The sequence below is a fragment of the Colletotrichum costaricense genome (assembly GCF_030867565.1).
Source record: "Colletotrichum costaricense strain IMI 309622 chromosome Unknown Scaffold_3.1, whole genome shotgun sequence".
Classification (NCBI taxonomy): domain Eukaryota; kingdom Fungi; phylum Ascomycota; class Sordariomycetes; order Glomerellales; family Glomerellaceae; genus Colletotrichum; species Colletotrichum costaricense.
The window spans coordinates 2644150-2664746 of NW_026848232.1; the positions used below are offsets into that span (position 1 = coordinate 2644150).

Genomic DNA, 20597 nt, shown 5'->3' on the forward strand with positions numbered 1-20597 from the left:
AACCCTCTTTCTTCTCAACTTCAACCAAACCACCAAACGAAACACTCACCTGAGGCATTGCCATCTATCGTCACGAGCCTCACTTACCGAACCGAGTACTATATCGATCACTCCCTCGTCGTCGCGTACGGGACCCAACAGTCACAACAAAGGTTCGCCACAGACCGGTGCGAACCCTAATCCACCAACACCCATCATACCCAAGGGATCGAATCCTCCTTCGACGGCAATGACGACCTCGAATCAGAACGTCGATAACATCGACGCCCTCCTCGACTTCAGCGAGTATGACAACATGTCTTATCAGTCTCCCTCGCTCTCTCCTGCGGCCACCGCCAAGAACACCTTCACTCGCCCATCAGTCAGCACCGTCGCGACCCCGACGATGCCGTCCGCATCACAACCCCTTACTGGCCCCAGCCACCAGTATGATCTCTACAAGCAGCAGACTGGCATCGTTCCCGGTGCCCTCGCCAGCACCCTGGCCGTGAACGAGGCCAACTCTCATATCAGCGGCTACAACAGCGGCTATGGAATGGACTACTTGGGCAATGGCTTGAGCCCGGAGAACGACATGTTTGACTTCAACACATCGCCCTCCCAAAACTCTACCGGCTTGGATATGGATATGGAGTTTGACTCCCCTCCGGACTCCCAGTACTTCTTCCCCAACACCACCGTCAACCCCACTGCCATCGGCGGACAAGAGTCTCCCGTGGTCCCCTCCCAGCAAAGCAACGTGGGCCGCCTCTGGCCCGGCATGCACTCCCAGGCTGCGCTTGCCAAGGCCCAGGCCCAGCAAAGACAACAGCAACAAATCATCCAGCAGCAGCAGCAGCGTCAGCAGATGGGCCAGAAGCAGCGCACCAAAAGCCAGCAGCCTACCGACCCCATTGTTGAACAGAAGATCACCCAGCTCCTCAACTCCATGCGTGCTAAGCCCGCTCAAGAGGGCGACAGCCCCACTCCTCTCATGAACCTGCCTAGATGCAAGAAGGACGAGGAGGATATGGACGAGGATGAGAGACTTCTCGCTAGCGAGGAGGGCAAGAAGCTCAGCAGCAAGGAGCGTCGCCAACTCCGCAACAAGGTTTCCGCCCGCGCCTTCCGTTCCCGCAGAAAGGGTAAGTTTCGCTACCACAACGCCAAAACATTAACTCGGCTAACCCATTACAGAATACATCACTCAGCTCGAGGCCGAGATTGCCAACAAGGTTTCCGAGAACGGCGAGCTTCGCCAGCACAACCGTGCTCTCCAGGACGAGAACAAGCGCCTGCAGGATCTCACCCGCATGCTCCTCGCTTCTCCCTCATTCTCCAACTTCCTTGACCACCTCAGCACCAACCCCCAGCCCGCCCCTCAGCAGCAGCAAGCTCCCGCCGTCAAGGTTGAGAGACAAGCCGAGCAGCGCCAGATTCCCAAGGACATCAACCCCTACGCCAACCAGACTCAGCAGCAGCAGATCGGCATGGCCATGCTCCCTGAGCAGAACATGGACTTTTCCATGCTGAACATTGACAACGACGCCTACAACTTCCAACCCCAGGTCTTCGCTGTTCTCGAGACCCCGGACGTTCCCGTTACCATTGACACCAACGTTCTCTCCGGAAAGTCTTCCAACTTTGTCGGCGAGCAATTCGAGTCTGATGACGAGAAGATCGAGCTCCCCACTATTGAGGCTCCCAAGGTCCTGGCGCCGGAGGTTCAGTCCCAGGCTCCGGCGACCGAGGAGGTCTTCGATGACGAGTTCGAGAACGACCCTGAGTTCGCTCTGTACCACTCTGCTCCTGCCCCTGCTACTGTATCCCCTGTCGAGCTTGACACCGAAGCCCTCTCACAAGCTGAGATCTTCGGAGGTGTCGAAGCCGAGAAGGTTCTTGCCCGCTACGAGCTCGTCGATGCATCAGAAGATGAGAAGAACGCATGTGTGGCCATGGCCAAGGTGCAACGCATCGACGCCGCGCTTCAACCAGTTCTCGCCAGATTGGAGTCGCTTTTCCTCTAAACACCACATTCTCTACTACACTTTCTTTTAGCACCTTATTTTGGGCATTTAGTTCGCTACAACATTTCCTGTGCATACTAGCTTGATATCTGGGACATGGCGTTGGGATTGATTGGGAATCAACTACACCCGAACCGGGACGGCATCTAGTTTCTTATTTTTATTCTAAGAATGTTGCGGCGGTCGAAAAGAATTCTATAGGAACCAAGCTGGTTCGGCATGATTGATGATTGTTAACATTGGCGAGTAAGAGGTGGAATTTACGGCTGGCCATGGCCATCGTGTACTAGATAGATTGGGCGCTCCCGCAACTCGATCTGAAGAATACAAAAGAATTCTCTAACTTGATCTGCACTGATTCGTTTCTTCCATGTGAACGATTGTTTCCCTCCATGATTGAGATCGCGATATGTCTGCTCTGCGTGCCTGCTGGACCCATAGGCTACGGTGGTAAGATTATGGACCTGCCATACAAGATGAGGCACGAAACGTCGCGTGCGTTTCTCAAGAATCTGCTCACCCCGTGCATCTATGCGGTGTTCTCGCTCTCCCACCACTCATGGGTTTTCCGTGAGCACGTCCCCGAACCTGTTCAGCCGACCGCCTGCCTGTCACCGTCTCGTCTTTCGAAACGGCTTGGCTTCGGCTCGGTACAGGTCTTTTGCTAGACATGTTCTCTAGAGTCTGGAAGGGAGATGCCGAACCGTCCAACGAGATGATCACCTTCCGATGAATCCCCACCTGCTGCCGAGGACATGGACGAATAGTATGGTTGGGAGATCACTGTCATCTGGTGTCTGGATCTTCGGGTTCGTTCTCTTGGGGGCTATTGGTCTTGATACCCTTGTCTTTGATGTACCCTTGGCCTGTAAGGGGTTGCTTGGTAAAGCAGATAGTAGGAGGCCTCTGCGGACTCTGGAGTCTGAACTCTGGAGGCTCTCTCTCAAATTTTGGGGCCGTTTGACTCCTGGCTCGGATTTTCCGACTGGAGGTGGGGTGCTACGTTTTATGTGACGGGCGTTGTTGGTAGCTTGCCTTGCTATGCTGTTTGACTTCATGTTGCTTTGACGAGTGGTTGTCAAGCGAACCCCCCGGCTTGTGTCTTTCTTGTCGTCGGATGAGTGTATCATCTTGTCTCTGGTCTCTGGAGGGGATTCAGAAAAGTTGAGATGGCAAGTCTGGGCGAGGATGGAGCATACCAGGGTCCTTTGCTTTCCATGAGGTGAGATCAGTCTATCAGGCAGGAGTCCTGTGTAAGAACCGATGGCTGGTTGGTAACGGCCATTACTGCGGCTCCGGAAGGTAATGGAGCTCCGTTACCAATGTGTGAATGTGTCTATCTGGTTATGCAGAGGGATGGCCGTGGACGACGATTACAACTAAGACGTACTCATTACCACATCAGACAATACCGAAAGCTACTTCGCAACCCGAGCTGAGCCTACAGACACCAATCATACCGTCGTCAGACATCACTACTCCAAAACCGTAATCACGAATCCCCCCAATCCTCCCGGATCATCTCCGCCCCCTTCTCCCCAATCATATACACCGACCCCACGATATTAACATCAGGCAGGATGGGAATGATGCTGCAATCCACGACTCGCAGCCCGGCCACGCCGTACACCCTCAGCCGCGGGTCTACGACGCCGCCTTTGTCTTCGGGCAGCATCTGGTTCGTGCCGGAGGCGTGCCAGTTGGGGATGGTATTGGCGCGGACGTAGGCCAGCACGGTGTCCTCGTCGTCTTCCGAGACGCCGGCGCCAGGGGAGACTTCGCCGTGGGATGGGCCGACGGTGTATTCTGACATGCGCGGATGGGCGAGGATCTTGCGGAGGTATTTGAAGGAGGCGAGGGCGATTTTGCGGTCAGCTGGGTGGGCGTAGTACTATGTTACAATGGGTTAGCTTACTCCGTTTCTTGTCAACGTTCGTTAGAGGGGGGGCAGAGGAAGAAAAGTGAGCAAGTCGTCCGAGATAAATAGGAGGCGCTTGGGAAGGAAACAAACGTGGACTTACATTAGGATTGATTCTCGGCGTCTCAGCCATAGAATTTGACCTCAGCGTAACATTTCCCCTCGACAGAGCCACCATACTCGACGCCGTGAGGGAAATGTACGTCTCGTTACCGCGGGGCGTGTAGTACGGCGTCGGCCCGCTCGGGTAAAAGACGCTCTCGAAGAGGTACTCGATGTGCGACTGGTTCGCCAGCCCCGCGGTGACGACGTCGCCCGCGCCGATGGCCTGCAACTCGTCGACCGAGAGCTTCTGGAAGGCGTTTGTGATGCCCGAGGGGGCCGTGTACTCGCCCGTGGTGTTTTTGTAGAACTCATCTTGTGCGGCGCGGAGGGATTGGTAGGTTGCTGCCATGTCTGTTGTTGAGAATTCGGGGGTCGAGAGGGCCATTATGCTGAAGACGGAGTGGTCGTTCAGGCTTAGGGGATTTGATGTTAGTCGTAATGTGAGAGGGGTGAGAAGGAGGGGTACGTACTGCTGGCCGATGTTCTCGTTGATGTGGACGGGTTCGATGCCGAATTCGTTGAGCTGGGAGGATGGACCGACTCCCTGAAGCGGACGAGGTTAGTACATGATCTGCCGTTCATCATGCCACATCCGCGATACTCAAGAGAAACTTACAGAAACCATTAGGAGTTGAGGCGAGTTGAACGCCCCCGCGCTGACGATAACTTCCTTCTTCGCTCTAACCTCATGTACGATACCCGTAGGATGGTCCATGAAAGCGACACCTACGGCTCTCGGGTTCTTCCCCTCCACCTGGTCAAAGTTGATCTTCCACACGGGAGCAAAGTGCAGAACATCAAGGTTTTTCCGGCCCTCGGCCTGCTTCAGATAACTATCGTAGCTGGAGCTGCGCATGAACCCGGCGTCGAGGTGGCCTGTACCCTGCTTCACGCCGGTGCTGTTGCCCGTGTTGTGGTCCTCGACGATGGGGATCTGAAGGGCTTCAGAGGCGGCCTCGATAAAGCCTACGCCCGAAGGTGGGACGTAGCCCTGGAAGCCGAGCTGGAGAGGACCATCGGCGTAGGCGGAGGGGTCGTGGGTTTTGTAGGAGACGTCGAAGCCTCGGACTTCGTGGTCCGTTGGAGGGTTAAAGTGCGTACCCTATTATCATGTCAGTTAAGCGTGACAGACATCCAAGACTGGACAAGTGAGCGTGTGATTCACCTTAACAAACAGAGGATACACGTCGTCCCATCCCCAACCCGGGTTCCCTACTTTGACCCAATCATCGTAGACGGACGAGCTGCCACGACCGTAGTAGAAGCCATTGGTCACGCTGCTGCCGCCGAGGCACCGACCGCGGTGGTAGCGGAGGATGCGGCCGTCGAGGTGTTCCTGCGGAGTGGTGTAGAAGGACCAGTCGATGGCGGTTCCGCCGAGGAACTGGTTGCCGCCGGGCGGCTTGTATGCGGAGACAACCTCGGGGTTCGGCCCCGCTTCAAGGACGAGGACCCGCTGTTTGCCGGACTCGGAGAGGCGGTTTGCGAGGACGAGGCCGGCGGTGCCGCCTTTGAGAAGGGGAAGAGTGAGTTAGCCGCTTGGATTACTGTGACTTTGGGAAAAGTGAGCGTGTGTTACCTCCTGCTATGATGAAGTCGTATTCATCTTGGATCGTTGCGCGGTCGAGGCCCTTAATTGGTGCGGCCGAGACTCCGGCGAGGAGTGTCAGGAGAGGGAGGGTCAGCTGCATCGTGAGACCGCGTACCTCACAATAATAGTGATTGCCAAGAGGGAAGTTCTATCAATTGAATCCAATTAAAGGTCTTTGAAGCGGTACCTAGGCAAGGGCCTCGTCTTTCTCCGGCGAACTATCGGAGATGCCCCCGTCCTCAAATACTCTCGCCCAGCGCAGCGAAGTGCACCTCGTGATCAAACTTGCTTGCAAGTGAACACAATTAAGCCGGCTCAGCCCATCTTGGCTCCCATTGAATCAGGCATACAAGTTTACCTTGCGCCATCATGGTGCGTCATCGCACCGCGAGGTGTCAGACCGGGCGAAGGCGAGGCGTGCCGTGGATGCTCTTGGCGAGGAAGCGAGTCGGATGGATTGGATGTGGTATTTGTTCTTTTAGGCTTCTTTTTGGGTTTTTCTCTAGGCAAGGCACATTGAATTTTGGGGCGAAGATGGCGGGGAAGGAAGACGGGGGAAGCTTGGTTTTGGGGTATGCTGGTGAATGGGCACGGTGAGCAGGTGACGGGCCCATTGCTTGGAATTGAGCAAGGCTTCTTGCTCTTGCAGATCAGATATTGGAGGTGGCACAGCTTGGAAGCGAAGCGAAATTGAGAGACAAGAAGGACAGGCAAGATACCTAGGCACAGTGTTATGGTGCCACGAGTTGATGGCGCAGGATCCGAGAGCGACGTATGTCAAGACAATTAGTCGACTAGTACAGGATACTAGCTTTATGTGCCGTTGATGCCGCGGGGTTGGCATCCTGTCCTTGGCTCCCGCTATTCGGCTCAGCATGGAATCGAACTTTACCTGGCTACTAACTTACCTCATGGGAACATGTTGCCCTCTAGGTTCTTAGAACCAGAGAGTGACTTGCTTTGTCTTAAATAGGGAATTGGCATCTAATGACATGCGAGTGAGATGGGCCATGGCAATGCTACTTCGTACCGTACAAGGCATTTGTAGACAGAGAAACTTCACCAATGAGCGAGGCCAAGACAATAGCATGCAGGCTGGAAGGATCCGGCCGACGTACGTCCAGCGGGGTATGCAGAACCCATCAACCACCAAGCCCTACCGGCCCCGAGTCCCGTGTGGTGCCCCATCTTGTATCCGCTTTGCCCCGCATCCCGGCGATGACTGGGGTGAGAGATCTGGGTAAGGATGGAGATTTGTTACTATTCGATTCGACATGTCTTGTAATCGGAGAAGGAGGGCAGATTTGAGGTGCCTTTGGCCACTATGTGACCTTGATTTCTCCGATGAGCTGCTGTTGTGCAACTTATTTTACTCTGTATCTTGCTCAGCATCCAATCAAATCCTGGGTTTCGGTAGGGGAACGGGAGGCTCGGGCGTGCCTGGGAGGCGTATTATTGATCGGCGCCCTTTCCGCCTCGGGCAGTGTGATGTACATGTACTTTTGTCTCACATCATCCTGCTTTTCTTTTATGGTGGAAACCTGCGCGGCGAAACTGAAGTTGTGTTGTCTTGTTAGGAGATGCTGTGCGTCTCGGACGTTGAATGCCTGATTGTCTCTGTATCATCAAGACTGTCCTCGCAATCCAGTGGGAGCATCGTTCATAGCTCGGTTTCGCGATCTTCCTGGTCCCAGAATTAGGTTTGATGCCCAAGGTTTTGCTCGATGAGGTCAGTTTAACGTGCGACCTTGACGGGCTGCATCCTTAACTCAGATTTTGCTGAAGGATCAGATGCAAGTTTGAAAAACAGAACCAATACGAGTATTGTAGGTTGACTTGGCTGCATCGCCACTCTAAGGTTGCGAGCCTTGGATACTTGTCAGGTGCATATTTGATCTGAAGACATCCCGAATGTTGAACCGGCAACTTCATGGCGACATTTCACAACTGGAACAGCGAGACATAGAATCGAAGTCGTGTATTGAGAGCTTGAGTGTTGGTGAGATCGTGATGTCGTCAAATGAGTGTTGCCTCAAGCTCAGGAGCAGGGGGAGGGGGATGGTGTAAAGTGCGAATTCCAGAAGATGGGGAGTCCACGTGTATCGAACCGATAGCCCCGAACAGAATCATCTCCTTCAAAATAGTAATCCAACCCAGAGCTCATTGTACCCATTGCTCTTCCGTCTTCCAATCCCTGCATGTATGTGTCCCTTCTTCCGTGCGGACCCCTCTCCGCGTCGAACAACCATCTTCTCCATCACCAAATCGACTGAAAAGTGAGTTAGACTGAGAGTCCCTCCAACTACACATACGATCGAACTCATCACGGTCCATAACCGCAGACTACGCGAGTGAGCGATCTGGGGTACCCGCTCACTCCGCAATAAGGCCCCTGGCCAAGAGGAAACCCGGAACACCCGCATCGGGGCACCAAGGGCCCCATACGGAATCCCCTAGGAACACGGTGGTCGGTTCTCTCGGCAGCAGATCTTGAGAGAAGAATGCAACACCCAAGCTGACCCCAGTCTGCTTCGATGTTCTTCGCTGGATCTGCCGCGAAGACAAGAGACGCCAAGCGCCATATTCCGAGGGGATCTCCGTTTGGATCCCTCGGTGCCCCAATGCGGGGCTTCCAGGTTTCCTCTTGGTCTGGGCAGGCTACTGATCGTTAGCTCAAGGGGTTAGGAGGTTTTGACATTACCGATATCAGAGAATATGGAGGTTCGTTGCCACAAGTCTGGCAGCTTCGAATCCGCCGTCTAAGTACGCAGCACCTATGATGGCCTCGATGGTATCGGCCTTGGTCCGAGGACCGATGGACAAACCCTGAGATGGGTTGAGGCTGAGACACTCCAGGAAGCCAACCATGTCAAAAACTCCCGCAAGTCGGGCATTATTGAGCTTACGCTGAATTTCGGCGTCGATGTCACCTACCATCGCCATGTCAGTTTTTTGGATGGGAAACGATATGCAGAAATCTCGTTGTCGAATATGAACTCACCCCTAGTTACCAGGTTTTCCCTCACCATCGCTTCCACAAGCAAGATCCCGAGAACTTTGTCCCCCAAGAGAGCCAAGGTTTTGTTGCCGTCAATGATGGAACGGTCACCGGCAGTTCGGACTCCGGAACCTGGAGTCTGTAAGGACTCCAAGAGCAGGCTGCGAGTATTGAATCTATAGTCAAGAATGTGCTCAGCCCTGTTCAACTGGTCGTCCTGGTAGGCCTGCATCGCGATGGTAGTTTGGGCCACTGTCGAACTATCAGATCGTCTGTAGCGATTCGAAGTTGAAAGATGTGAAGGAAGGTACAATAGAAGGAAGAAGTTGTGAGAAAGATGAGGACAAGATGTGGAAAGGATTTGTACCCAGGACGGTCACGGGATTTTATACACTTGGGGGGTTTGAACTGACTTAATTACGGTGACCGGGGGAACAGTCTCCTTGCAGATAGCTGGTTTTCATGCTTCGACATGGCGTGGTGCTTGAGACATTTCTTAGACCTATCGTCCAACCCGGCCAACGAAATTGCGACACAAAATAGGCTTGCCTTCCCTGTGTCCATGCATGTCTTGAAGCTGCGCCCGAATGCTGTCATCCTCGGCGCAATGTCGTCGCGCTGACCAGGCAGCCCACCAGCTACGCAAGATTGAGGGATTCAAAGCTAAGGTACTGTGTAGTATCCGCCGAGGTGCGTGTCAGGTAACCAAAAGGCAACGACATTTATCTGCTGGAGGGATCACATCATTTCTTTTCGGGGAGTTAGTTCACAGCTGAATGTTGATGAGGCAGAACCATGGCTACGAGTGTCAGGAAGATAGGTTGTGCCATAAAATCTGCTTGCGCTTATGATGTGAACGAAAATATACCGAAAACTTTCCTTAGAGTATCCAAACGATGAAAGGAACTCATGCGCTTGGTGAGACCTGTGAGTCCTTTCTTCAATTGAGATCCCGGACAGCGGTACGACTGTCAGCTTCACATAGGATACTTGATAAGGCCTGTCTCAACTACGTATTGGAGCTATGAATTGGGATGAATTGAAGTTGGAGATTTGTATTGCTGCACGCCGAAAGGAATAGTATAATCATTTCCCCGAATCTAAAGCTATTTCTTCGCCGGGTTTCGGGGGCCATCTACGGCTTTTTCCACCGTGCCTGCAATGCCTCCCTTGCTTGCATCAAACTGACTTCCAATGACACCGTCCTTTGAGAAAGGGCCGCCAACTGCTTCACCTATGAATGAAATGTCAGAATTAAGGTTATGTGATAAAGGTGTTGGACACATCACTTACCAATCTGGCCGATGTTACCGTCAGGGTTGAATTGCTTGCCAATGGCGCCCTCTGAGGAGATGACGCTAGGCTTGGAGGGGCTGGTGTCCTTCATTTGGCCGGCGGCCTCGGCAGCGTTGTGGATGGGGTTCTGAGACGACATGGCTCTAACTCTGGGTACTGATGCAGCGAAAAGCTTGGTTTGTCTAAGGGCGATTCTGTTCATGATGTAGTAGATGATGAAGATGATAGCTCCTTTCTCTAAGGTTCGGTGGGTGAGATCTTATACACTTTGAATGGTCGTGCGCGTCATCTTTGGCGCACAGCATGTGGTTAGCCAGAATGACGTTTCTGCACCAGTGAAAGAATGGTGACATCATGAAGCGCTGACCATAACATTCAAATAGGTAGTGCACGGAAAGGACCGAGTAATAGTAAATGGCATGAATCATCGTTCAATCGAGCGGGTTTAAGACAACGATTTTCCGCAAACATCAGCATTCCTGCGGGTTGGCCTGTCAGAGTCTACCAGTACCACATGCGCCTTTGCGCCTAGAGGTATTAAGAGGAACTCCTATCAGCATGTGAACATACAATAGAAACCTGAATATGACGATACTGAAACAGCTTACTGGACTGGCTTGAATTCTGGTTATTTCTAGGTGCTAACTCAATGCTAGAACTGCGAGTTTCTACTTGACTTGGATTTGGTCGCGATTGAGGGCTGCAGCGTACTGAAATTATGCATTTGGCCAACTCTGAATGCCATGTGAAGGTTGATGGAGATGGAAATACCTATCCTGCCAAATACACACCAATCAATGCTTGAGAATGATTCTTAGAGCAGGAAAGATTCTCTATCCTTTCCTTCGCCGATACCTCGTTGAGTAAACTGAACTCGAACATGTGATCATGTCGGAAACGCATCTTGTCGCAAAGCGAGAAACAAGTGGAAGACATACACCTGAAGAAAGGGCTTGGGTTCTTGAAAATTCAGACTCCTAAATGAACGGATATATATAAATACCTATGTATGTATAATAACCACTCACCATAAGCTCTACTGTTTTGTCTGCCGTTCAAATTGGGAGAAATAAGCGCATCGGCAAGGTTGACATGGCTATGACCGTATGCCTGGTAGTCTTATTGCTCCTAGAAAATTACGAGATCGGGCTACCAGCAAGCCACTACTTCTTAATCAGGAACGTGTTGAATAAGATATCTAGTATTGAGAGAAGATTATCTACGACAGGAGACAAGACGCCGTTACTAAAGGCTCTGGTACAACACCTTGTATAGTCAGTTAGTACCTGGTCTTCGAGTCACACTTGCCCATCTCCTGACGAGGACTTGTGCATGTGGAAGTCGGGAAGGACAAGTTGAACTGAGAGCCAAGAGGTTAAGTCATGCTCTCGTCTGTTCGCTAGGACTGGAAATTGAATTCTCACAACAATTTGAATGTCTCTACTTGACCAAGGTGAATACGAGTTTCATCGATCCTATACTCGGACTCTTCGAGGCATGCAATTCATAGTTTCACATAGCTTCTAGATCCAGTTACTTTACAGCTGTAATGTTTCCAGTTGTTGCCAAATGGAAGCAAGCAAAGGCTTCATTTCAACTGTGACTTGAGACAAGGAGCTCACAATTCACCAATGAGAATCGACAAGTGTCTTTGATGAAGTCGATTTAATTGTATCAAGCAGGGGTTTGATACCAAGGCCTTTGTTCTGTAAGCTATTTGCACCTGAATACTCGTGTATTCGCTAAGTGGCTGGAACGCCCGAGTATTCCTCAAAATTAGAGGAAGGAGCGAGGTGAACGTGATTGAAGTCTTGGATTAAGCGAGCAACTCTAGATGAAATCGCAGTTCTTCACTTCACCTTCGTCTAGGGCTTCTGCCTCACTTCCTTTCTAGATAGTTCACGGTCGCTCCTTTCTTCTTGTGGAAATATTCTCAACCTTCTCCTTCAACCCATTCTTCTTACTTCCTGCCCTTATATTGCAACCTTTCCTTTCCCACTAATCCTTTCACTTCACACAAGCGACCGTGAGTCCCTGAATCTCGGTCCCCAATCTTTCCTCCTCCGATCACAAAGCCATGGACTTCGACGACGACGAGTCGCTCTTCGGATCTTCTCCTCTAACTTCAGCGACGTTGGGGTCTCACTTCGCTGTCAGAGATCCGATCCCTCTCTGCTTGCCCGGAATGGGCGCAACTCAACTACCGAATGCCAACGGTGCTCCTGCGCAGGCGCAGGGCGCAACCTCGAGTTTACAAGTCCCTCACATGCCTCATCAAGTACTTGGCATCGAGAATAACCCCCTGGACGTTCCTTCCAGACCACAGACACCCGCACAGAGACGGCTTTCACGAAAAACCTCAAAGCCCTCTTCCTCTCGAAGAAGCTCTTCATCTCAGAAAGCTCCCATCTCCGCGATTAACCCCGGCGTTCCCGTTCGACTGATTCCGACATTGCCAGGCTCCTCAGCTCCCACAGCAGAGACTCCTCTGTTCGCTCCGCCAATTGCACCGGGTCACAGTACCTTGCCCCCTTTGCCGGCATCGCTCCTTCTGTCACCTTCACCACCCGTTCTGAACGGGAATGGCGCACCCTTGGCCTTAGGTGTTGGTGAAGCATCTTCAAGCCAGAAGTTGTGTACCAAGTGCCACAAGTCTAAGCCGCAATCGGAATTCTCTTCCATGACCAATATGGGTCTGATAAGGGAGCGAAGCCAATGCGAGCCGTGTCGCAGGAAGAGAAGGGAGTCATCGGCTCGATACAAGCTTCGCAAAGAAAAGGCTGAGACTCAGGCTGAGGACAACCAAGAGCAGCTTCAGCAGCAGCAACTTCCACACGGTGGCATGGCGCAGTGTCCTTATCATGGCTTAAGCGAGCACCAGCCGACTCGTTCTTCTCATCCATTGACAGAAGTGGTTGGTCTTGAGCAGGCAACTGAATCCAGCCCTATGCATGGCGTCGCCACGGCGAACACAATGCTTGGCTTCAATTCTACTACAGAGCTTATGAGAGAGGCAAGTCCCATAATTGACAAGTTTGTCCCCAAGGTTGGCTAACAGTATCATGCCAGACATTCGCTCCCAACGCACTGATCACAACCCAACATGATCCAATCGACTTGACGTCTCCAACCTTTTCTTCCTTCTTCGACTGGCCAGCAGCCCAGGAACCAGAACAGGTATCTCACCATACCCCCTCCAACTCGCCCAAGTCCACGTGCTAACGTATCATTCACAGGGCGTCGACATTGAAGCTGATATGGCATTCTGTGGATTTCAGTCATCGAAGCGAATGGCGTCGCCGAGCTTAGTTCTCCCGCAAGAGACTGGCATGGAGGCTGGACTTCCCCCAACTCAAAATCACACAAGCGAACTCTACGACATTGTGAGCGTCAAGACGCTTAAGACTCCCTTGACCAAGAATGCCGAGGCCTGGCTTCTCAACCACGAGAAGCAAAAGTTCAAAGAAGGCCGCGAAAAGTGTGAGTGGATGAAGACGCAGGAGAAGAAGACTTTGGTGGCGTGCTGGGAGAAGAGACAGGCCTCGATTGTTCTTGGACTTGTCGAAGTGCCTGGCTCTGATCTTCAGCCCATGATTGGCTATTCCTACGCCGAGGGTTCGCACCAGAATCTGCCTGGTGCTTACCCAGATGACTATGATTGGCATTGAACTGGGCTGGACCCTTGAGACCATTGAAGAAGAAGATGATGAATGGTTCGAGATGACTCTTTGTGTTTCGTTGGCGTTGTCTTTTGGGAATGAAAATGGAAGATGAGGCATTGGCAGGACGGATCTCAGATTAGTTCCATAGTGGAAACAACGATTGTATCATACAAAAGTTCGCGAACCAGTAGTGACAGGCCCCAAGACTCCCAGCTTCGTCAACTCTTCGACAAGATTGAACAAGACAAAATCGCACCCCCTCCTGGCCACCATATTGATAGTCACAGGCATCATCTCTTCTCGGTGGGTGATGTTGCTGTAGTAAGGCACCTGACCAATTGGAATGGTGAAGTCTACGCTTCCAAAGTAGGACGCAAGGGAAGAAGCAGCTCCTCGAGTTCCAGAACCATTAGGTAAGGCAGCGCCGGGGGACTCATTCAACTCAGCCTCTCTGAAGGAGGGAAGCCCGCCCGTGCCGATGTCGTAGATCATGATGGACTCAGAGCAGCTTTCGGTCGTATTGAACAAGACCTCACGATGCCAGGCCTCGGAGTCCTGGCGTCTGCGGTCAAGCGCTTCGGTATGACCTTCGGCGTCTAAGGTGAAATTCCAGAAAGAAGTTCGGTACGGTCTATCAAGAGAAGGGAAACCAGGGCTGTAGTGTGCAATCAGAGGTGTTGCCACAACTTTGAGCTGTGTGTAGGTCCAGATTGTACCCAGGTCAGCCAGAATCCCGTCAAGATCCCGACTAGTTACGGTCTCGACCCTTTCCGTGATGTTGACTTTCGACACCATCAAGTCCATGACCTTGCTGACCCGGACCAGGAAGCTCTGAAGAACGGCTTCGGCAGCGGGGTTCTTCAGCGGAAGATAGTCGATGGGATACAGAATTCGCCTCGGAAAAGCACGAGAATCCGGAACCACAAGCTCGGGTAGCCCATTGAGGCTGCTATCTTGGTGAAGCGAAGGGTCGTACCAGAGCTTAGCGAACTTCACCCAGTCCTGGGGATCACGTGCAAACACACCGCCCGTGTCGGCGCCGTGGGAAATAGGCATGACTCCATCCAAAACCATAAGGCCTTGCGACGGGCGGTTTCCAAACGTACCTGAGAACGCCGCCGGTTGGCGCATAGACTGGCCAGTGTCCGACCCGATGGCGAAGTCGAGCCAGTCGTACGCGGCAATGGAGCAACCACCACCAGCAGACGACGCCGAGCAACTGAGATATCCGTCACCGCGGGGGTTCTGAGGGTAGTACACATCGGTCCACTCCCATGCGTGAGCTGCGGACGCGAACTGGGCCGTCTTCTGCTTCCCCACGACGGTCCCGCCGAGGTCAATGATGCGCTGGATAGAAGGAGCGGTTGCGTTGGCTTCGGTGGTCATTTGCGTCCATGCCTTGCTTCCCAGTGTGGACTTAAGTCCCTTGACGTCGTAGATATCCTTGACGCCAATTCTTGTCCCAGAAAGAGGCCCAGACTCGGCTGCGGTGTAGATGCGGGATGGGACGGGGATCAAGGGGTAGCCCCAATCAGCATCGGTTAGGCCAAGGACCTTGTAGCTTCCGTTGGATTCGTAGATTCCATGGACAAAGTCACTGTAATTGTCCGTGTAGAGACGAAAGACCTTCGAGAGCGTGACCGTCTTGCCATCGGACTCCAAGAATAACGGGCCGGGAGGCGGCATGGGCGACTCAAGTTGGGAAGAGGCTGGTAGCACGAAGATTTGCGCCCCAATAGATGCCACGAACGCTGTGGCAGCATTATCAAGCCTTGAAGAGTAATTGGAGCTCAGAATGATGGTCTCGAGGAAGTCCTCCGAGAATACATCATCTTCGGCGAGGTAGCGCGTAATCGTATCTTGGAGGTACCGACCAGTGATGACGGGGGTAGTTGCGACGATATGAGTTGCCGGAGCGGTGGTTGCTTTGAGATTTGCGGCTGCGAGAGCGAGTGATGAGGTGGGCGTTGCCAAGTAGCTCTTGTTGCCGAGTTGGAAGACTTGATCTAAGCCATTGATTGTGTGAGTCAAAAGCAGGGGACTCCTTTGAACGAGAGCAGTGGCAATGCCCGCGAGGCAGACAAAGTGGAGAGCTCGAGCTGCCATCGGAAGGATGTCAAGCTTGTAGAATTCTGAGATGCTCTGCGACGAGTTATCCAGGAAGCTTGGTAGTATCCAGGGCGATAGGAATGCGACACTCCCTGGATATGAATGCTCCATGGCTCATATATCTCACTGCCCTTGGCGAAGATGCCTCCGAGGATATCGAGGTAAACGTCAAGCTTGCATGAAGCTACTTCGTTAACAAACTGACGGTGTGAAGGTATTTCCACTGATAAGACATGCATGTTATCAGGCCGGTCTCTCCCCGCTTACCTCGCTAAGACCCCGCGCCTCGGAATGGGAGCATATGTCCTACTGCTTGGCATGGAAAGAAGATCAACGTCCTCCATGATTTGTCAATTGCTCAATAACGTCCGAATATCGGCTTCGTGGCCCAACTGTCGGAAACATTTCTTATTGTTTCATTGAACAGGCTTATCTCACCCCGCAAGAGTCACTCAGGCGCCACGATCCACCCCCACCGAGCGGAATATACATTCCGAAACATTTAAGTGGGTATGTTGAACAATAACTTCACTCTGAGCTCTCTGTCCCGGCTACAGAGACGACCGGCGACTGCAATACCTTCAGATCCCGTTATCTTTTTCATTATATAGATAAGCTTAAACTCATAAGATGAAGAAAACACCTTTACGTACAGCAATCGCGTCAGATTCGACGCCCATTTCTCAGTGCTCTGTTAGGGATCTAGATTATATTTCTGATGCGTGCGTGACTAAGATAAGTAGAAGTTTGCTACGAAGAAATGGGGTAAAATCGGTCAAGACTGTCAAGAAGCAACCCGGGTCTATCCTGTAGGACGCTAACGTACGTGCGGGCCGGCAGGCTGGCAACTTCTTACACTCGAGTAAGTCGCCCAGTCAAGCGCCTGCTGAAAGCCCCGCCCACGATGACACGCGATGATGCAGCTTCCAGAAGAAGTACAAGGAGCCCAAGTCCGATCTACAACTCTTTCAATACGGATCGAACCCCCGCAAAGTCCAGTTCTTCTAGTGTCTCGTTCCAAAGACGATCTATAACAGCGCTACCCTCAGAGGTATATAGAAATGCGGCAAACCTGTAAGTTGTCAGCAGTGTAATGTGAGGGTGCATGACCGAGAGAAAACATACGGATGAATCTTCCAGCTCATTAGGAAGCAACCATGAGACTCTTTGCCTTTGTTGACAATGGCATCAACAAAGCAAGAGGCACCTACTCGTGGCGTTCGTCCAGTCGTTGTCCCAAATACCACGACTCCCAACTTCATGATGCCCTGTGCATCTCGGGCTAGGTTTGTGCCTTTGCACCACGCCGGATCTGCGAGGTTGACAATTACATCGTCAGCCGAAACATAATCTACCAGTTTCCAGAGAAACATGTGAGCGAGCAGCTTCGAAGTATTATAGGCTTCCCGGCCGTGGATGGCGAAGACTTCGGGATCATCAAAGGATGGGAGGAGAGGGTCGGCAGCTCTATTGGGAAACGCGGCTGCCAACGTTAAAGCTGCGCTGACGATTGTAAGACGCGCGGGGCCGCCATTCTTCTGACGTTTGGCCTTCAGAACAGGGAGAAGAAGTAGGGCGAGGAGCATAGTTGACAGGTAGTTGACTTGAATTGTCTCCTCATGACCAGTGCTAGGGACTTTGGTAAAGGCCATCCGTATCGCTCCGGCATTGAGAAGGGCGATGTCGATGCGATCCACCTCGTTGTCAATGCGACGTACGAAATCTTGGACAGACTCGTAAGACGTCATATCGAGAAGTTGCACGCTGATAGTTGCAGTAGGATATCGGCGACGAAGCTTCGTGGCGGCTTCTTCGCCTCGCTGGAGTGAGCGCACAGCTAGGATCAAGCGGGACAACTCGAGATCTAACAGTTGAAGGGCGGCTTCAAAGCCTAGACCTGTGTTCCCGCCCGTGATAATCGCGGTTTTGCCGGAAAGACTGGTGCCCGGGGCCGGCCATTGCGGCTTCGCACAGAATTGATTGTTGTAGAAGACGCGCCCAAAGGAGAGAGTTGATGGAGGGAGGTCTTTAGAGCCGACCATCGTGATATTAGTGCCGAGGGATTGCGAAACTGAGGTTGCCTGGATTGGCTGATACGTGAAATTCAGTAATTGAGGTGCCAATGGAAGAGATAGAACCATGAAGACTGCTCGGCGACCACAAAACTTTTATAGCCATGTTACTGCTCCCTTTGAAGAAATGGTTATTGTTTCTGATAATTCACGTTTCTATCTGCTGACTTATGTCCGGACCAGTTTGTTTGCCTAGTCGGGCATGGTCTGGAAACGGACTTTTGAATCCTGTCAGCCAGATCAACACAACAAGGCACTAGGCCTAGATTGGCGAACAATGTGGTCTAGGCTACTAAGGCTTTGGCGTTGGCCTACGTATGACAATGCTAGGTATATGTAATTATTTGGGACGACTCGGTCCAGACGGACGCGAATGTTTCCGTCTGGATTTGATGCCATACTCTGTCACTTTGGTAATTACTTGTGTCACGCGAACACAGTTTGCAATGTGTCCATGTAGCTATGCGGTCAACAGTGTGTGCCACTGAGAATTCCCTTATTAATACGAGAAACTTCATGCCCTAGCTACGCAACCGACAGTCTGTATGTTTCTCATGGGCCAACCCCTCCCCTGTTAGCACCCATGTAATGGAATTGCAACCCTGAAAGTACCAATACCGCAAAGCTCGCACAGTCTTCGATGGCATGCTTAGACGTGATCAAGCTGCTCTACAAGCTTCTCGTCCTTGGCGACAGCAGCAGCAGCTCCAACAGAATCCTGCATAGCATGAGGCACCAGCTGGTCCCCAAAGAGCTCATCCATCTGCTCAAGCGTTCTGCCCTTGGTCTCCGGGAAGAAGAAGATGTAGCAAATCATGGCGATGAGATTGAAAACGAAGAAGACGTAGAAGTAGCGGAAGCCAATATTAGTCAGGGCCTCCGGGGAGATCTGGGCAAAGATAAGGTTGACGGTCCAGTTGGTGAAGGTGGTGATAGCGTTTCCGAGCGCTCTGACTTCGACAGGGAAGATTTCGGCAGGGTACACCCAACTAATAATACCCAGCGGGGTATAGAACATGCTAAAGACGAAGTTCATGGCTACCATACTGCGCAACTGGTTGGCGTTATTCTCGTTGAGATATTGGGCCTGCACTGCGTTGACGAGGAGGGCGGCGGCGAGACCGGCTGCAGAGACGATCAGGGGCTTCACTCTGCCGACGCGGTCGAGGAGCCACAGGCCAACGCTGCAGTAGACGATCGAAAGAGCACCACTGATGCCGATAATCATTAGAGAGGTCTGGGTATCGATGCCGAGAATCTTGTAGATGCGAGGTCCATAGTAGTTGATCACGTTGATACCTGTTGGCACAGGTATTAGTCCTATGCTTCGACGTAATTCTTCTTTGGGTAAATGGCACGCTTACCTGAGAGGGGCCCAAAGGCTTGTACACCACATCCCAACAAAAGACGCTTGCGCCACGAAGGCTTTGTGATGATGGACTTCCACGAGATATTACCAAGGGCGCGGTCAGCCAAGATGACATCGCGAATCTCGCGGAACTCGAGGTCGATGGTTTCCTCGTCCAGGCCGCTTCGGAGTTTGCCGAGTGATCGACGGGCATCTTCGTGACGGTCTCGCTCCATCAGCCAACGGGGAGACTCTTGGAGGAAGTAGATGCCGGTGACGAGGATGACACCGGGCACAGCCTGGAAGGCGAGTGGGAAGCGCCCTATCCCGTCGTTAGTCTTTATCTTCGTCAAAGGTAGTATTCCACTATCTCTGAGGGCTAAGGCACTAAGAGACCCGGGTAGGAGAAGAGAGGCTTACAAGAAAAGTCAGTCTTGACAAAGGAGCATCCGTATCCAAGCCACTGTGCAACCAAGAATCCCCAACTCAACATCCACTGCAGCAAACCGGACAAGATACCGCGGTACTTGGCTTCCGACAGCTCAGAGGCGTACATGGGAATCGTCGAAGTGACCATGCCGACGGCGGCACCGCCGATGAAGCGGCCAATGATCAGCATGACCATGTTGACGGCACCGGCCTGGAGAGCCGAGCCGAGGCACGAAATCACGGATCCGACAAAGATGGTGTTACGCCGACCGATCTTGTTGGCGAAGAGCATGTTGATGATGGTGCCGAGGATGGCACCGCCTTGAAAGGCTGACACGATGCCGCCGGCGACGGTATCTGATGGGTGGCGGAAGTATTTTTCAAACGAATCTAGGGCAATCGTTGAGGTGATGATACCGGAATCATAGCCAAAGAGGAAACCTCCAATGGCCAGGAAGACGGCGGATAACACCGTCGTGATGCGACCCATGATTGTCGTATGTTATTAACAGTCACAGCTGTCAATGAGAGACAAAATGAAGAATCAAGAGCGGATATCGTCCTTAGGGGCAGAAACCCGGGAGAAATATTAAGGTTAAAATACAACTGGAGGTCAACAAACATGACCAACATCTAGTAACGGGCTTGTCAGCTTTCAACTCCCACCGGCGAGTGTCCCTGTTCATCCAATCGACGAGATCGAGGTGTCATCCAGTGGGTCTTGGCAGCATCTGAACGGTACTGAACCTGGCCGATCCCCCCCTGAATGTGCGGTCTTTAGAATCTGGGGCCTCCGCACGAACCCAGCAAACCCCAGACAAAGCTGCATCTTTAACCCGACATCACCGAGGGTGGTTGGTGGCGTGTTCAGTATCGATTCTTTTGGGCAGCCACTAGGCAAGCTGTGCACTACGGTCGCTGATTACTACTACGGATACGCATACCGCACTTGATGAGGCCGTTGATGTTCGAGGCTCAAAGCGGCCCGGTAAGTGGCGACCCTAGTCCGGAGCCGGCACGGTGGGGGTTCCCCATAGAGAATTCTCATGTCAACTTTCTAGGT

General features: G+C 52.2%; 8 protein-coding genes across 8 annotated transcripts; 2 read left to right on the forward strand and 6 right to left on the reverse strand.

Annotated features, from left to right (window-relative positions):
- Positions 1-229: 229 nt before the first annotated feature.
- On the forward strand, positions 230-2006 carry CCOS01_03716 (bZIP transcription factor; the record flags this gene model as incomplete). Its single annotated transcript, XM_060451901.1, has 2 exons — positions 230-1124; positions 1177-2006. 2 exons carry the CDS (start codon positions 230-232, stop codon positions 2004-2006), a joined length of 1725 nt encoding a protein of 574 aa, XP_060318166.1.
- A 1492-nt stretch (positions 2007-3498) lies between these two features.
- Positions 3499-5720, reverse strand: CCOS01_03717 (GMC oxidoreductase; the record flags this gene model as incomplete). The annotated part of the gene is made up of 5 exons (XM_060451902.1): positions 3499-3897; positions 4028-4573; positions 4646-5131; positions 5195-5538; positions 5609-5720. 5 exons carry the CDS (start codon positions 5718-5720, stop codon positions 3499-3501), a joined length of 1887 nt encoding a protein of 628 aa, XP_060318167.1.
- A 2273-nt stretch (positions 5721-7993) lies between these two features.
- On the reverse strand, positions 7994-8850 carry CCOS01_03718 (uncharacterized protein; the record flags this gene model as incomplete). The annotated part of the gene is made up of 3 exons (XM_060451903.1): positions 7994-8278; positions 8354-8550; positions 8622-8850. The coding sequence occupies 3 exons, from the start codon at positions 8848-8850 to the stop codon at positions 7994-7996; spliced, it is 711 nt and encodes a 236-aa protein (XP_060318168.1).
- Positions 8851-9724: 874 nt separating this feature from the next.
- Positions 9725-10116, reverse strand: CCOS01_03719 (uncharacterized protein; the record flags this gene model as incomplete). Its single annotated transcript, XM_060451904.1, has 2 exons — positions 9725-9852; positions 9912-10116. The coding sequence occupies 2 exons, from the start codon at positions 10114-10116 to the stop codon at positions 9725-9727; spliced, it is 333 nt and encodes a 110-aa protein (XP_060318169.1).
- Positions 10117-11991: 1875 nt separating this feature from the next.
- Positions 11992-13582, forward strand: CCOS01_03720 (uncharacterized protein; the record flags this gene model as incomplete). The annotated part of the gene is made up of 3 exons (XM_060451905.1): positions 11992-12828; positions 12984-13091; positions 13151-13582. The coding sequence occupies 3 exons, from the start codon at positions 11992-11994 to the stop codon at positions 13580-13582; spliced, it is 1377 nt and encodes a 458-aa protein (XP_060318170.1).
- A 159-nt stretch (positions 13583-13741) lies between these two features.
- CCOS01_03721 (uncharacterized protein) lies at positions 13742-15796 on the reverse strand (the record flags this gene model as incomplete). Its single annotated transcript, XM_060451906.1, has 1 exon — positions 13742-15796. The coding sequence occupies one exon, from the start codon at positions 15794-15796 to the stop codon at positions 13742-13744; it is 2055 nt and encodes a 684-aa protein (XP_060318171.1).
- An 846-nt stretch (positions 15797-16642) lies between these two features.
- On the reverse strand, positions 16643-17826 carry CCOS01_03722 (short-chain dehydrogenase; the record flags this gene model as incomplete). Its single annotated transcript, XM_060451907.1, has 2 exons — positions 16643-16757; positions 16811-17826. The coding sequence occupies 2 exons, from the start codon at positions 17824-17826 to the stop codon at positions 16643-16645; spliced, it is 1131 nt and encodes a 376-aa protein (XP_060318172.1).
- A 580-nt stretch (positions 17827-18406) lies between these two features.
- On the reverse strand, positions 18407-20024 carry CCOS01_03723 (uncharacterized protein; the record flags this gene model as incomplete). The annotated part of the gene is made up of 3 exons (XM_060451908.1): positions 18407-19056; positions 19122-19427; positions 19526-20024. 3 exons carry the CDS (start codon positions 20022-20024, stop codon positions 18407-18409), a joined length of 1455 nt encoding a protein of 484 aa, XP_060318173.1.
- Positions 20025-20597: the final 573 nt, after the last annotated feature.